This window comes from Porcisia hertigi, chromosome 36, assembly GCF_017918235.1.
Source record: "Porcisia hertigi strain C119 chromosome 36, whole genome shotgun sequence".
Lineage (NCBI taxonomy): Eukaryota > Euglenozoa > Kinetoplastea > Trypanosomatida > Trypanosomatidae > Porcisia > Porcisia hertigi.
The window spans coordinates 264838-281002 of record NC_090595.1 but is presented as its reverse complement, the minus strand read 5'-3'; the positions used below and the strand labels follow the sequence as shown (position 1 = coordinate 281002).

The 16165-nt window shown below is 50.5% G+C and overlaps 1 protein-coding gene across 1 annotated transcript; it reads right to left on the bottom strand.

The window, feature by feature from the left end:
- Positions 1-3819: 3819 nt before the first annotated feature.
- JKF63_00068 (uncharacterized protein) lies at positions 3820-14977 on the bottom strand (the record flags this gene model as incomplete). The annotated part of the gene is made up of 2 exons (XM_067896121.1): positions 3820-5385; positions 13688-14977. 2 exons carry the CDS (start codon positions 14975-14977, stop codon positions 3820-3822), a joined length of 2856 nt encoding a protein of 951 aa, XP_067752278.1.
- Positions 14978-16165: the final 1188 nt, after the last annotated feature.

The following is a 16165-nucleotide window of genomic DNA, read 5'->3' as shown; positions in this document are numbered from 1 at the left end:
TCACCCAACAGGAACAGAGAAGCAACACAACAAGCAAGAAGATAGGAGGTTGGGGCTACGATATGTAAAATGGTGGCTCTCTTCGGCCTTGGGTGTTTGTGTGCGATTAACGCGCCAAGTTCATCGCCCAACATTCTAGGGGGTACATGTCGCAACTAATGATAACATTTGACACGCACAAAACGACCATCTCGCCATTTCCGCTGTGGTGTTACAGATGAACAGCGGTGTACGTGGTAGAGAATAAAGAGATGGGAGGAGAGGGGGGGGGGCAACTCACTGTCCAGACGAGTCTGCGAGTAAAGAAGAGTGCGAGAGAGACTCCAAAGGTGTGACAGGCAGGTGGATGCGCGCTCAGGTTTTGACAATGTCGAGGAGGAGGAAGACGCGCCATAAAAGGATTGGTGAGGAGTGAGCGATAAAGAAAAAAAGAACAAATTACGGAGAAAGAAACAGGCGAGCAGAAAAGGAGGAAAGGAAAAAACACTCAGACACTCACAGAGACAGGGATGAGAGATTGAAAAAAAAAGACATACAGGCACGCACAGTAAACCACAGTTCTCACAAGAAAGCAAACACAAATGACAAAGAATTGCACGAAGAAAAAAAAAGGCCCCCACTGAAGGTGAAAAAAAAAACGAAGAAAGGGGGGCACGTAAAATGAGATGGAAGCACCCTCAAATACAAAATATTCTGGAGCGAAAAAGCAAAGATATCCAGGAGAAAGCAAAGTGCCGAAAGGACACGCCAGAGATGACACACAGACGCGCACACACGCATATATATATATATATATATATATATATATGAAGGGAAAGAACAGTGAGTAAGTCAACGAGGGGCGGGAAAACAGAAAGAAGTTAGCCGGGGTAAACGTGTGCATCATACAAAAGGAAGAAAGCAAAAAGACGAGTGTATGTCAGGGAAACGAACAACGCAGAAACAAAAAAAAAGGAGGGGGACGAGGAGTACAAATAAAGAGGGACTTTTGAAAATGTGATACAATAGAAACAGACGAAGTGGGAGAAAGCACCGGAAAAGCAAGCGGCATGCAAGGTGGACGGAAGGGAGGCAGAATATATGTACATATAGGTGACAGAGAAGACATACATGCACGGAGAAAAATAAAGATCGACAGGCACACCACGAAACAAACACCGGATAACACACGTGGAGAGCAAGTCAAACAGCAGAATTAGTGATAAAAGGGGGGAGAGAGACGAGAGGTGTGGAGAAAATAAACTTTTTGAAAAAAAAAATACAAACAACCTGCTCTATATATATATATATGCCTGTGCAGGGATCCGTATGCATGTGTATACGTATATATATATACACACACGCGATCATCCTTGATGGATTCCCTTTCTCTTTTTTCCCCCTTAAGTTGATCGTCTTCTTTTTCATGTAATGTTATACCCGTAAGACATGCGCACACACAAACGTCTTTCACTGAGGTGTGGATGTGCTGCAGACTCAACACACAACTGTTTGGTAGACACACACACACACACACACACAAACACAAGCACAAACACGACGAGACGAAAACAAGTGAGAACCCCCCCCCGGGTCTTTTTTTTTGCGTCGATGTGGTGGTGGTGGTGAGCGTGTGACGATTCTCAGATCTACTTTCCCAGCTTCACCTCTTTGTCCAGTTCCCTTCTCGATGCCGATGGTATAACTGTACCACCACCTCTTCCGCAGCGGCGGCGAACATGGAGTGAAAGAAAGCAGAGAGATCTCGGCAAAGGGAGAACGGGACACGGAGACCCGCTCCCGTGTCACACACGAGAGGAGGAAAGGAAGTTCTACTCTTGTTGAGACCTGGGGACGCCCCATAATGCGAGAGCCTCCATCACCAGTACCGAGTGTCCCATGTGTGCATATCGTGTTCTGTGGCTGCCTGTTCGTCTTCTGCTCTTCCTTTTTTTTCCGCTGCTGTGGTTGTTGTTTTGTTCGCTTGTAATTTGTCCACCCCCTCGAAAACATATTTCAACCGAATACGTTTTGCTTGGGATGCGAGAAAGGAAAAAATATATACACAAAAAAAAGAAAAAAATGTGGGAACGGGGGGGGGGGGGCGCCGCCTCGCTGTATTGAGACCATCCCGACTATGGCGCAGACAATTTCAGAAAAAGAAGCGCACGAGGCAGCGAACACACCGCTCACAGAGGTGAGCACATCGGGGCCTGCATCTGCGCATTCAATAATGACCCCCTCTGTTGTCCACATGTATCGTGCGCAGTGTGCACGTCATGATAAGGAGCGTGTGTCTGTGTGGGCGATGATCGTTGCGTATTTTCTTTGAGAGAGTTTGCACAAGCGTGAAAAAAAAAGGGGTGGGCAGAACAATGACCTACTGCCAATCGCCTGCCAAAATCCACACGGAAACATTCAAGTGAAATCCACCCGATGCAAAATAAATACAACAAACATGCAATGGAGTGCCGCTCCGCTCCTCCCCCACCCCACCCCCCCCCACTCCCCCGCCCCTTCCACTCCCACAAAACGCACACCAGCGCAGAAGCTTACCAACATAGAACACACATAGAGGAAAGCACGGATAACCAGAGACGTGCCGCAGCGCGAGGGAGAGGGGAGGGGGCCGGCGGCGCTCCTGGTGTCCCAAAACAAGAACCCAAGTGGATTTTATTTTTGGTCGACGTGCAACGAGAGCCACCATGCCAAGAAAAGCAGAAACGACAAGACAAAAAGAGAGAGGGGCACTGGCAATCACGGAATGGAACAGTGCGCGGAACAAGAACACAGATGTAAAAGAAAGGCAAATACAAGGGGAACGCCAACCAACAAGATAGGAAGCCGGGAGAGAGAGGGGGGGGACGAAGAACGAAAAGGGTTGAGGGGGAAGAAGGGGAGGGAAAAAAAATGGGAAGAAAAAAGGGGGAAAAGTGTGAGACACGAAACTAAGATCAATGTAGCAAACCAATCACTAGACCAAGGTGAGCTGGAAGACACTTTCTTTTCCCACTCGACTTTCGTCTTGGTGAAGAGCACAAGAAAAACGAGCAGAATCGAGATGAACCAAAGCAAACGGGGCACGACAATATGGTAAAAAACCAAAAAGAAGGGGGTATTGCACAAAATTTGGAAAGGAGAGGACTTGAGATGCGCACCAATCACCACAAGACAGAAGAGGAAGAGGAAAGAACATCAGCGAAAAGACAAAAAAGACACGTCACATGTGGGACGCTGAGGGGAAAAAAAACGAAAAGGAGCGCACACGTCTCAACATTAAGGACAGCACCGCACCACAAACAGCAAACACTCACCTTCCCCAGCAATGCATCGAAAAAAACAGAACAATGTAATACAAACAAAACAAAAAAGAAGCGGCGGTCGAGACAACATGATGGCCATGATGGCAGAAGCTGGTCGATACGAGAGGAGACAAAAATAGAACAAAAGAGGCACTGCGCTAAAGCAAAACAACAGCGCGCACAACAAAAAAAAAGGGGAGAGAAAACGCGTTCTGGATTGACAATAGGGGGAAAAACGCAGAAGCACCGCCACCGCGCGACATGAGCCGCATGATAGAGTGAAAACTAGTGGTGCCGGAATCCATTAAGAGCGCAACAACAACGCACACAGGAAACAGGCGCACATGGTGCAACCCCTTCCCTCCCATCCTTGGGTGTATGGAGGAAGTGTACGCATTGATGTATCCGTGCGTGAAGTGCTGTACCCCCGGCGCAGGACAGAGGCTTGACCGGAGATATGTTCTTCCCCGTCTGTTGTGGGTTCCCCCCCCCTCTAACTTGCTTCATTTTGTTCTGTTTTTTTTTCACCATAGCGAACCTACTTCATCTGCGTCGAAAATTCATCCTCCAACCTCGAGTCGCCCTCTTCCACCACCACCTTCGCTTTCGCAGCAGCCTCGGCTAACTCGGCATCCCTGCGCTCCTGGATTTCTTGCTCTGTAGGGAGTACGTGAAGGAACCTGCAGGACTCGCCAAGGCGGCACATATCCTTGAGGCGGAAGTGCGCACAGTGCTGCATTCGTTTGCGGGCCGGCACGCAGTTCATCTCCTGCTCGTACTGTTTTTGATACGCCCTGGCCCCTGCCGTGATGAGAAGATTTCCACCTGGGTAGTCACGCCACGTGTCGTTGCTGTTCTGATTGAAGACACGCACTGTCATATCCGCAGGAAGACGAGGCACATCAGCCATGGCCTCAGCATTGTTGATGTGTGTCGCGTTTGCGCTGCTCTGGCGTACCATCTCTAAATCAGCGAGAGAGCAGTGGATGTCCTCGCACTCTTCCCCCTTCTCGCACACAGTGCGCTCAAGCGTTGCCGCGCAGAGCTTGAACTTCATCTTGAAGTTGTCACCGTGATCATTGAACATGTTCACATAATCCGCACTACCCTTGGTGACGTAGACGGACCCCGACGGGACCTTGTAGTACCGAGTCAACGTCGGATCATAGCAGTGCACGAAGAAACCAGTAGAGTACGCCTTCTTCCCGTCCTTCTCCATCACTTCCGCCACTATTTGTGGCCACGTGTACTCGAGACCGGCGATGTGCACCTTATCGCACCCGCTACCATGGATGCATCCCTGCGGACTGAGAAAGTTCAAGCACAAGACCAATTTTGTTGTCTTTGGGTCGCACTTGGGTCCCGCCAAAGCGTCGCCCTTCTCCTTCTGTCTCTCATCCTTATTGGCGCCCCTCTCCAGTTTGTCGTCCATGACGCTCGTATTGTTGCTCAAAGAAGTGCTGTGGCTGCCCAAGTTCTGATACTGGAGATGCGGGCGAGTGTCAGCCATGGTGCTGTAGATACGATTTAGTTTGATGCTGATTATTTTCTTTGCCTCGGGGTGTATAAGATGCACAGTTGGTGTCTTTTCCGGCACAGCATTGTTACTGCTGTAATGGTGTTGCTGGTTATAAAAGTAGTTGTTGTGCACCTGTCGATGGAATTGGCCCCCGTATCCCCCGTGTATACCGCCGCGCCCACGTCCGCCATGATAGCGTGGGTGACCACTGCCATGACCGCTCATGTGCTGGTTGGTGCTGTTGTTGTTGCCCTGCTGATTGTAGCGGATGGGCGGCGGCGGCTGGGTCTGGGTCTGGGGAGTCATTACTGAAGGAAAAAACTGCTGGTTTAACGGTTGTTGTTGCTGCTGCTGCTGTTGCTGTTGCTGAGGGTAGCCGTAGGGGAACATCTGCTGTTGATGCATGTACTGCTGTGAGGACACAAAGTTCATTGCACCCTTCCCAGGGTTGGGGGCCGCGGTGCCAGAATATGCCAAGTAGGATTGCTGCTGCGGCGGCGGTGGCGGCTGATATCCATACTGCGAAGGGAACATCTGCTGTTGGTGCTGTTGGGGGTTCTGCTGCGCCATCTGGTGTTGCTGACGCTGTGGAGTGGGTTGGTTGTTACGGTACACCATCTGCTGGTTGCCGCTGTTGGCGATATCCATGTGAAACATTTTAACTCGTGGTCGAGTGAGCGAGTTGAGTTTGTTCAGAGGTTTGTATTGCCCTGGTACAACACACCACTGTCACCCGCAATGCTGGCGTGTGTAAGTGATGAGTCCGTGTGACTCTGTATGTACTTCTTTTTGATTTCGCTTCGTGGCAGGGGTGTGGCTGGATGTCGCTCTCCTTTCGTGTAGATGATGAGGAAAAACCTGCCGACGCACGATTCGGAGGGGGAGGGGGGACTTAAAGTGGAGATTTCCTTTGGTTGTGGAGCGAATTGACAGACGTACACCGGGGGGGGGTACCGCACGTATGCCCCAGGAGAACCGGACGTAAAAAAAAAAAAAGAAGAAACACAGGGATTAGAAGCGCAAAGCGTGCCTGGGTGGAGAAGAGGGAGAGAACCACCGATAAGATCACCAAAGCAAAAGAACAGAAAGATGTAGTCAACAGTGAAAAGACGAGGAAAGGGGCTATCTAAAAAAAGGAAAATGGGGGAGGGGGGGGGAGGGGGAGGGGGGGGAAGCGAGGGAAGGAAGGAAAGTAGACACGCGCAAGAGGGCTTACCACAAAAGCAGGCGAATACCTACCAGAGGAGACAGTGGAAACCGAAAAAAAAGTGAAGGAGCGGAGACCACGTCGAACAGAAAAGGGAGGGAGAAAGCAAGCGCAGAAGTTGTGGGAGGGAGGGAGAAGGAGGAAAGGGCGAGGGGCACGACGGAAGTGGGGATGAAACACGAGAGACAAAGACGCGCTGGAAGGAAAGGAGGGCCGAGCCGAGACCTGTTGGATGGAGGGCAGCAGAATACGAGGAAGAGATGCAGAGATCAAAGAGAGGGGGTTGTAGGGGAGGCAGCGCAGTCGCAGTGCATGCTACTAACCTGCCACCGACAGCGTGGAATTCCTCTCCGGCTACCCCGACAAGCGGACAGCGACGTGGCCACTTTTTTCTGCTTCTTTTTTAATCTTTGGGTGTGCTTTTATCTCAACCCTGTAGTCTCTACGTATGTGCGTGTGTTTGGGATGAGAGAGGGGAGGGGGGAGGGGGGAGGGGAGGGAAGGGGAGGGAAGGGGAGGGAAGGGAAGGGAAAGATCAACCAAGATGCACACCAGAATAGTGGCACAAGATTCAGATCCGATAGCGAGTTGACAACAAGAGCAAAATGCACCGGGAAAAAGATGAACAGATGGGTGAAAATTGACCAACAGAGCAAAAAAAAATAGGGAATTGTCAGCAGTGTCCAAAGACGGGAATAAGGAAAGAGAAAGGGGAGAAGATGGAATCGGATTATCACAGACAGACAAATACGCACGTGAAATGCGGGCAAAGGGGAGGAGGGGAAAAAGAGGGAGGGGGGGGGGGGGGGATCGGCAACCAAAGGTGACAAAAGGCGATTGCTTCAGAGTACGCGTCGACAAGTGTCGGTGAGCGTATGGGGAGGTGCACGCGCACTTTGTAAAGGTGTGCGCACCCAGTCAAATCAAAATCTAGACACACACACACTCACACGTTCCCACACCTCCGGGGGGAGACACTCAGGCAGACACGCACAGTAGCACAGATATCTATACGGCAAATGAACCCTCGCAGCAAGTCCGCACGCTCCTGGTGAGGAAATAAAACAGGAGAAAGGGGTGGTGCAGCTCCCAAAAAAAAATGGGAAAAATCGAATCGGCACTGAAACGCAAACGATGAAATGCAAACGGATTGCGAAATACACTGAAGGGATCGAAAGGCGAGTATCCCCCCCCACTCCCGTATAAGAAGATCACAATGCTTTTGTTTTTACCCCGATAGACAAACAGGTGGAGGTGTTGGTGTGTGCGTGTGTGTATGTGTGTGTGCGCTCTCTTTTTTTTAGGCTTGACGTATTCTCTTGCTTTCTCTCACTCTTTTTTTCCTTTACACTGTCACAACACGCTCCAGTATGGTCTTGGCATACAAACACACGAATTCACACACACACACACACACATGCAGTCGGTGTGCGCAGTATCTTGTGTACAAGAGCGTGTAGAAACGAAAGGCACAGCGGCTCAGTGTGCGCCAACTCAGAGATGGACAGGCCTAGGGAAGATGGAGGAGGTGCAAGAAAACGCGAGAGAGAGAGAGAGTAGCGAGGAAGACACACGAAAGCCAAGAGAGGACGAGAGAGTGACGCTGATATGAGAGAAAAAGACACACGAGGTGGGAAGAAGGCGGGAGAGGGGGCGAAACACGATCCGAGAAGAGAGCACAAACGCGAATACGAAGGGGGAAGAAAAAAAACGCAATCACAAGAAGAGAGATGGAAAGGGAAAGGAAGACTAAGAGCGATGAGAGAAATGTTTGTTGCTGTGGAAGAGGAGCTGTATTTCCTGAAGCAAAGGGAAGAAAGAAGACGGAGCGAGGAAAAAAGGGGGGTAGAGGGAACACGCAAAAAAAAAAAGAACGGCTCTTCAAGACACCTTGATATCAACGATTTGATTGATTTTTTCTTCGTTTTTGGGGGGGAGGGAGGGGTCTCCTCAAGTACGCACGTGTGTACGTGGGTATATACAGTGTGAGAGAATCCCAGGATGGAAGAGGGGGAGGGGAGAGAAAGCGAAACAAATACACTGCGAAGGAGCTGAAAAACAACAAGAAAAATGAAAATGATCTGAAGAAAATGGCGACGCCAATGGTGTGTATAATAGGAGAAAAACACCAGCACAGAAAGAGAGGGAAGCGTGAGAGCCTTGGGAGGGGGAGGGGAGGGAGGAGGGAGGGCGGATGAGCAACGAAGACGTCCGATCGACACCAACAAACAACAAGGCCGATGCACAAGAGAAAAACAAAAGAGGGAGATCAGCGGTTTGAAGGGCGGGGGAGGGGGACTCAAGTACGGCAACCACAAAAAAAGGGGGAAGGAAAAGTACGAGTGGCTCAAGAGGGGGGAGGGAATCAGGGAACAAAAAAGAAAAACACCAAAGTTGAACAAAAGAAGAGAAACACAAAGGGGAGAAGAGGGGGAAAAAGAAAAGAATGAAGATAGAATATAGGAGAGAGGGGAAGTAGGTATGTAGAATAGGGAGGGGGGGAAGAGAAACGGGTCGGCGGGGACAATACAAATGAAACGGCACAGCGGATGTGCAACTCCTTTCCCTTGTCGGTAGAGTTTGGTAGACGATGCTGGTGATGACAATAATCAGAGACAGAAATAGAGAAAACGATCCATAAACACGCACACACACGCACAAATAGAGAGTGGGGGTATACTTATACACTACATATATATATATAAATATATATGCATATATATATATTTATAGTTCGAGGCGCGGCGAGATGGAGGTGAAAGGGGGTTTTCGATGGTAATGAAATCCTACAGACACCACGAAGACAGAAAAAGATGAGCAGTGCGCTGTAATGGACAAGGGGGGTTGTTGCAGGCGTACACTGGGAGAGGGATGTCGAGCGGTGAAACAAAAAAGAAAACGGGATAAGCCTTTTTTCAATGCCGGCGAGGGGGGAGGAGGAGGGGGGTTGAAGATGAGGTGATGGCACCAAGACGCTTCAGATCTGTGTGTGTGTGTGTGTGAAGGTATTGCGAGGAGGTGAGAACGGGAAAAGAAGACAGAAGCAGTGGGGTTTGTGCGCACAGAATCGCATGTAAGGATGCAGAAAAAGCGTGAGGAGAGCGCGTCAGGGGGAGACCAGCCCAAAAGGCAGGTGAGGGAGAAGGGGGGATATAGGGGACCCAACTGACACTGGCATGTCACACATACGTGCATATATTTATGTATGTTTGTCGAGGGTAGAGATGAGGTGAATAACGTTGGTGACCCCGAGTTTGGTAGAGGGAATGCATAGAGAAAACCTCTGAAAGCGATTTACTTTTTTTCTCCCAGCTCAGACTATTCCCCTCACTCCCCCCTCTTCTCGTCTGTTTAAGTGGTTCGCTTTGTTTTCCTCCTCCTTTCATGTGTACATGTAAATCTCCACCGTCATTTAGAATATGCCTGGCCCCACGCTGCCGGGGAGAAAGGGGGGGGAGGGAGGAGGGCATACGCGAAGCAAAAGGGGGAGAGTAAAAGACTGCGAGAGGCCACAAGTCAACACCCGCCGTGCAGAACACGGGGTAGAGGAAAGGAGCGAGGGGGGAACGGAAATGGGCGGGGGGAGGGGGGTTGGGGGCGTTTTGATGCGAGTATGAGCAGAGATCAGGCGCCACACTGAACGGCGGGGGAGGGGAGGGGGAGGGAAGAAAGAGAAACAAAGCCTGGAATGCTTCCACAATCATCCGCATGTGGCACGAGCACACGCTCACGAGCAGGAGCGCGCACAAGAGCATCCGTGGTGTCTATACCACACACACACACACACACCATTAGAGGCACGAACAAACACAACCACACGGAGTCTCGCCTGTCCATCTTCAGTGCACGTACTCCCCTCTTCGATGCGCTACGGTGCCCACGGAAGGACGCCTAAAATGCAATACAGAAAAGAGCGAGCAGAGCGATAAACAAAGCGATGGTGGTCGAAAAGAGTGGGACAATGGGGATGAGAACAGCCTCAGTAAAGAAAGGTAGCAGAGCGGACATCGCGTAATATAGAAGAGAGGATTCCTTCGAGACGAGCAGTCGATTTCTTTGGACCCGCCATGGGTGGCAGCATCGACTTCACCACCCCAGCACCGTTCCCACTCTCTCCCCCTCGAACGACCCATCACCCCTCTGTTTTCAGACACATGCTTCCAAAGCGGTCCGATGTGAAGCTGTGCCACACCTCTACACTCACAGGCAACAGTCGTGCTGTCTCGAAGCCACATCGGTGATCATGTGGAGTGATGAGAGCCCATTTCCCTCCCCCTCGAGGGGGGGGGGGCGCAACGGAGAACCATCGGCATGAAGATCAAAGCGAAAGAGAACAAGATGGTGCTCGCGCGCAGGGAAAACAAAGGAGCACTACTTGACAAGGTGATCAGTTGAAAGAAAAGTTCGCCATGTGAAGGAGGAGGGGAGTCCCGAAAAACGCTGACTCGAAAAATATCAAGTGCGAGACATGACAAGCCGTCATGCGCGCAGACTGCACAGGAGATTCCACCAAACCGGACAAAAAAAAAACAGATGAGAAGAATATCAAGGTAAAAAATATAGAAACCGTTCAAGATAAAAAAAAATGAGAGGACAGTTAAACAGGGAAAGGAAAAATAACGTCAAGACACCCCCTGCATACGAAACACAGGCTCTTAAACAAGGTGAAACAAGCAAAGATGAATGCGCAAAAAGGCACAAAAATAACAAGAGCAATAGACCGCCTGTACTTCTGCCTTGAATACACATGTCCGAAAACATACGCACACGCACATACACAGACACACCCTCTCCTCCTCCTCCCAGACTACTGTTGTCTTGAAGAAAATTACCCTGTTCATATTCTTCTTTGCGCTCCGTGTGTGTGCGTGTGCGTGTGTGTGTGTGTGTGTGTGTTGTATCCCCTCCTCGTGAAGAAAACATGCAAGAAATCTTTTGTAGGAAAAGGAAAAAAAAACATAATAATAATTTTTAACAGGTGCCTGAGAGGAGCGAGATGAAACAAAAAAGAAAGGAAAGAAAAATGGGTGGGGGCAGAAGAAAGCCGCACTAGTGCCCCAACACCGCTCGCACGCAGGTAGAACACGAGAAAGAGTAAAACAAATTAAGGGAGACGCGGAAAAAAAGAAACAGCAATGAGATCCCTTTCAAGAGAAAAAAACATAAGACGGTCACGAGCAGGGGGGCTCCTGGGAGCTAACGAGAGGACGGAGAAACAAACATAGAGAGGGGGGGAGGAGAACAAGCAGACACAGACACGAAACGGCAAAAAGAAAGCATAACTGTTACAGTGGGTGGATGAGCGGATAGATGTCGCGAACATGAGTGTATAAAAACATGTAGGCAGCCCTCCCGCTTTACTCAGATCAAGGCGGAGGCGAAAAATCTACACCCGAAAAAAAGAAGGGACTCTGAAAAAAAAAAGGGGGAAAGGGGGTGGACAAAAAAAAAAACAGAGAGGGAGGAAAGAGAAAGAGAAAGGGGAGGAGACTGATACATAGAGAAGCACACGCGCGACCAGAAAAGAACGGGAATAAGATAATCATAAGCAAAGAAAAAATGGGAGCCACGACGAAGTAAAAGAGGGATAACAATCGAAAGACGGCAAAGAAACCGTGAGCGAGATAGGGGGAGAAGGGTTTTCGCTTCCACGCAGTAGGTGACACCCTGTGTCTGCAGGAAAAAAAAGTATAGTGGGGGGAGCAAGGAAGGGGAGACAAACAAAAAAAAGACAAGGGAAAAGACCCAGAGACTAGAAACCCAAGTGCGAGAAAAAAGAGATTAGAAGAAATGTTTGATAGTGTGAATGAGCGAACACCGACACTCGCACAGAGGATAACACGCGAAGAATTCCATGCAGTCATCAGCAGAGCACGATAAGTATGCAAAAAAAAAAGAATTCCTCCGCAAATAAACCACCTGATTCTGTTGACACGGTGCAAGTTGTGAAAGCGAAGGTTGAGCAAAAAAGCTCTCAAGTGTACGAGTGGTGAATTATGGGGAACAGTTGTGTCTGCCAGGGGAAGCGAAACCTAGAAACGGTGATGCATGTACACGGCTCCGTGTAAATCATCTCTCACACACAAAAAAAAAGGGGGAAGAGCCCAGGTATGTATAAATGCTCCAAAGTCAACATACGGGAGCACGCAAGTCTCAACCAACCTCGAGATAGGAAAAAGAAGGGGGAGGGGGGAAACTACCAATAAGCCAATAGTATAAGAAAAAAAAAGTTGAACGTATTTCGCGAGAGACCACGGCACCCCCAACACGTCACTCAAGAAAAAAAAATGAGCACATGCAGATAGAGTTGAAGACGAAGTCAGGCGATCCGACGGAACACCGACACCTCTCTCTCTCCTCTTTCTTTTGGTTTACGTACATGGGCTTCTCCGGTTCACTCTATTTTCCTCGTTGATTACTTCTTCTTTTTGTTCAAAGTGGTGGAGAGGAGAGGAGGGGAGGGAGGGGAGGGGATGGGAGGGGGGGGGAGGGGTTACTGCTCATTTTATCGACCCGCAGGGAGATTCAACCACAAAAATGATTTACGCCAATTTCACAGCATACGATGCAAAAGCACATATCGTCATCGTCCGCACGCGCAACGGGGCGAGCGCGCGGAGCCGGAAGGAGGGAGCAAGGCACACGCAGGTCAGAAATGCATGACCCAATGCGCTTACTGGAACACGGGGAGGGGAGGGGGGGAGGGGGGGAGGGAGGGGGGAGGAGCCTGAAAAGCCTCCTCACAACGATGAGAAAGCACATCATACAGGCAAAAAAAAAAGATCGTGGAGTTTTTTTATGCTGTCCTATCGATTTAACAGGAATCCCATGGAAAAATAAAGGGGGGAAAGGATACAAGCAAGAGGGAAGTAATAGAGAGAACACAACGAGAAAAACAAGAATGAGTGGGGGGAGACGGGAGAGGGCTACATTGCGTGTCACAGCGATGACATCAAACCCACTACACGACACTATACTACATTACATTACACCTCACTGCACACACACACAGCACACACACACACACACACACACAGACTAATGGAAAAAGATGGAGGAGGAACGAGAAACGAGAGAGGACGCAGCCATATATATATATGTGTGTGTACCGAACACCGGAGTCACCGACATTTCAACAACAAAAAGACAACACGAAAAAAAAGGCAATTCTAGAGGAGGGGTGTGTCCATGGAATCATGACCTTGTCAAAGGACTTGTGTATGTGGTCATCAATCTTTTTTTTGTTTGCTTGGAATACGTGGAGGCTGTAGGTGGGAGAGTGGAACCCGAATGCACATGAGGTACACATGGGCTAGAAGTGAGTGCCTCAGCAAGCACAAAGGACAATGGATAAAATGGTCTGGGGTAGTGTGTGTGTGTATGTGTATGTGTGTGTGTGTGTGTGTTGCGCGCCACCAGTGCTGCTCAATTAAGGCTTGTGGAGGAGGGCGAGAGTGAGTATGGGTTGTTGCGACGCAAAGGCGAAGTTCGACTCTGGAGCTGCGGCGGCGGTGTACCCGACACGGCAACATTCGGGAAGGAGATCGGCGAGAGTCGCAGTGCTGGCGCTCCCTCCATTTGACCTGGGGTCACCACCACCTTTATCGGTGATTGACGTCCGGTGGTGCGGTACAGGACCGGGGAGACACGCCCATTTGCGGTGCCGGCAGACACTCCACCGTAGGGATTGGCAGAACTCGTTTGTGGTGGAGACTGATGCGGCTGTGGCAGCTGTGACTGCGGGGATGGCTCCAGCGGCAGCGTTGCCGCTGGCGCCTGAGTACCGTACTTTTGAGTACGTCCGTTCGACTCCCCTGGCACGACGTTGTCTGCTTGAGAACCAGTGCATCGCAGCTCCTCAGTGGCCATGGCAGCCGCTGCCATCTCAGCCGCTGCTTTCATCACGATGTCCTCCTCGCGCAACTGGTGCCCTGGAGTAGTGATGACTGGCGTCGTCGTTGTGGATGGTGGATTTGCAGCCGTGCTGGCGGTGGTGGCCTCGCTGGGTGCACTGGCGGCAAATGTCGAGGTTGTTGTTGGGACTGGAGACGGCGGGATTGACACCTCCTCATCCGGCGCAGGGCTGGCTAGTGCAACCGAGACGACGTGAAGGAAGCGACAGCCGTCACCCATGCGGCACAACTTCTTGGTTTGGAAGTGGGCGCAGTGCTGCATCTTCAGCGTCGGGATGTCGCTGTTCTGCTTGAAAGCCTCCTCGTACTGTGTGGCGCCCGCGGTTCGAAGAACGTCGTCGCCGGGGAAATCCACACCATCGCCCGGTGTGTTCGGCTGGTAGACGCGCACGATGAGCTCTCGGGGCATGTGCTCATAGCGGGCCACAGCCTCCTTGGTGGCGCGGTGGGTAGCGATGTGAGGAAACTGGTCGAGGTCCGCCACAGCACAGTGAATGTCATCGCATTGTTCGTTGTTGTCGCACACGCCGTGCAACTGCAGATTTGGGCACAGTCGACACTTGTCTTTGAAGTTGTCACCGTTGTCGTTGAAAAGCTCCACGTAGCGGTCGCTCCCCTTCGTTTGATAAATAAACTCGCTAGGGATGTCGTAGTAGACGTTCATGTCAGGGGTGTAACAGCGAACGTTAAACCCAGGGTGGTAAAATAGGGTTTTGGGGTCCACTTGGGGACTTAGCAAGCGCCACAGATACTGTTTGGGGACGTGAACGTACTGACACCCGTTTCCAGAGTCGCAGTGGCCTTTGAGGAAGCTCTCGCACAGCTCCGCGTCATTCTCAGGTTTCGATTTGGTCCGCTGCACGCGGTTCAGCTTCGTGCACATCGTCTCACCCGTCGACGGCTGTGAAAAGCGCACCGTCGTGATGCGCTCTTGGTAGGAGCGGCGCCCATTGGGGCTGCGGCGGCCCTCAGATGTGATTGTGGGGCTCTGACGCGACCCCATTTCCCCAGAGTTGGAGAAGCTCCAGTTGCGATGCTGCGGGTGCGCGCCGGGCATGCTGGAAACCTTAAAAGAGACCTGGTGAGGGGGGTTATACAGCAGCGACAAGACGTAAAACGTGTGTTTGTGCCTGTGTGTGTGTGTCTCACACCACGCCTGTGTAACCCCTCCGTGTTGTCGGAAGCGCCGTCGGGAGGAAGTGATTGGAGACAAGACGAGGATGTTGATCGTATGAGCGAGGAGGATGCGCAATTGGACAAAGGCAAAAATAAAAAGGGAGAGAGAAGGTCGAGAAAAACGCGGCAGCACTGAAGTACTAAACTGGTGCGTGTAACACAACTACACGAGGCGACAAAAATAAGGCGGGAGGGAAAACAAAAAAAAAAAACAAGATGGGAAGAACAGCACGATGTGGATGTTAGATGGGCAAAAAAAGAGGCTCAGAGAGAGAAAGAGGCTGGGGGAGGGGGGGGGCTCAAAATGGCTTTATAGAGATAAGAGCACAGACCTGATTAGCCAAGAATGAGGTGTCAATATGCGTTTGAGGCGCGAGACGAGAGAAAAAAAGTGGCGTGTGAAGCGGCACAAAGCCAACAGTATACACAAAAAAAAATGCTCAACTCGTAAGGATTTTTTAAACCCGATGGCGTTAGCACCTAATCCAAGATAGAGTGGGTGACGACAAGCCAAACCGATATGAAAGAGGAGACGTGAAGGGAAAAGGAAAAAAAAACAGAGTGTTCTGGTGTACAAGGGGGAAAACTCAACGCATGATCACTGAAAGACAGCAAAAACAGCGATGCCAAGACAGCCGAAAGCCAAGGCAGAACTTTTTTGTGAAGCAAGGGTGAGAGACAAAGAGAGAGGCGGAGGGAACGGGTAGAAGAGAACCACAAGAGAAATGCGGAAACACGAGGAGGAGGAGGAGGAGGAGGAGGAAAAAAAAGAAGGCGGAGCTAAAAGATGAGAGAGAAAACAAAGCGGGTCCGTTTGTGTGTATAAAACGTTCTCGCACTTGTTTTCCCCCCTTATCTCGTTTGTTCGTTTTGTTACTGCGGCCGTGGTTTTGAAAATGCTCAAAGAAGGGGGATCGATGTGAGGAGGGAATGGAAGGGGAAGGGATGGGATGGGAAGGGGGGGAGGGGGAGGGGAGGGGAGGGGAACGCCGGGCAAACGGCAGGGGTGAGAGGTGAAAAACACTCCAATGCCAATGATCAAGTATTCGGCCCTACCAACCCTCCTAGA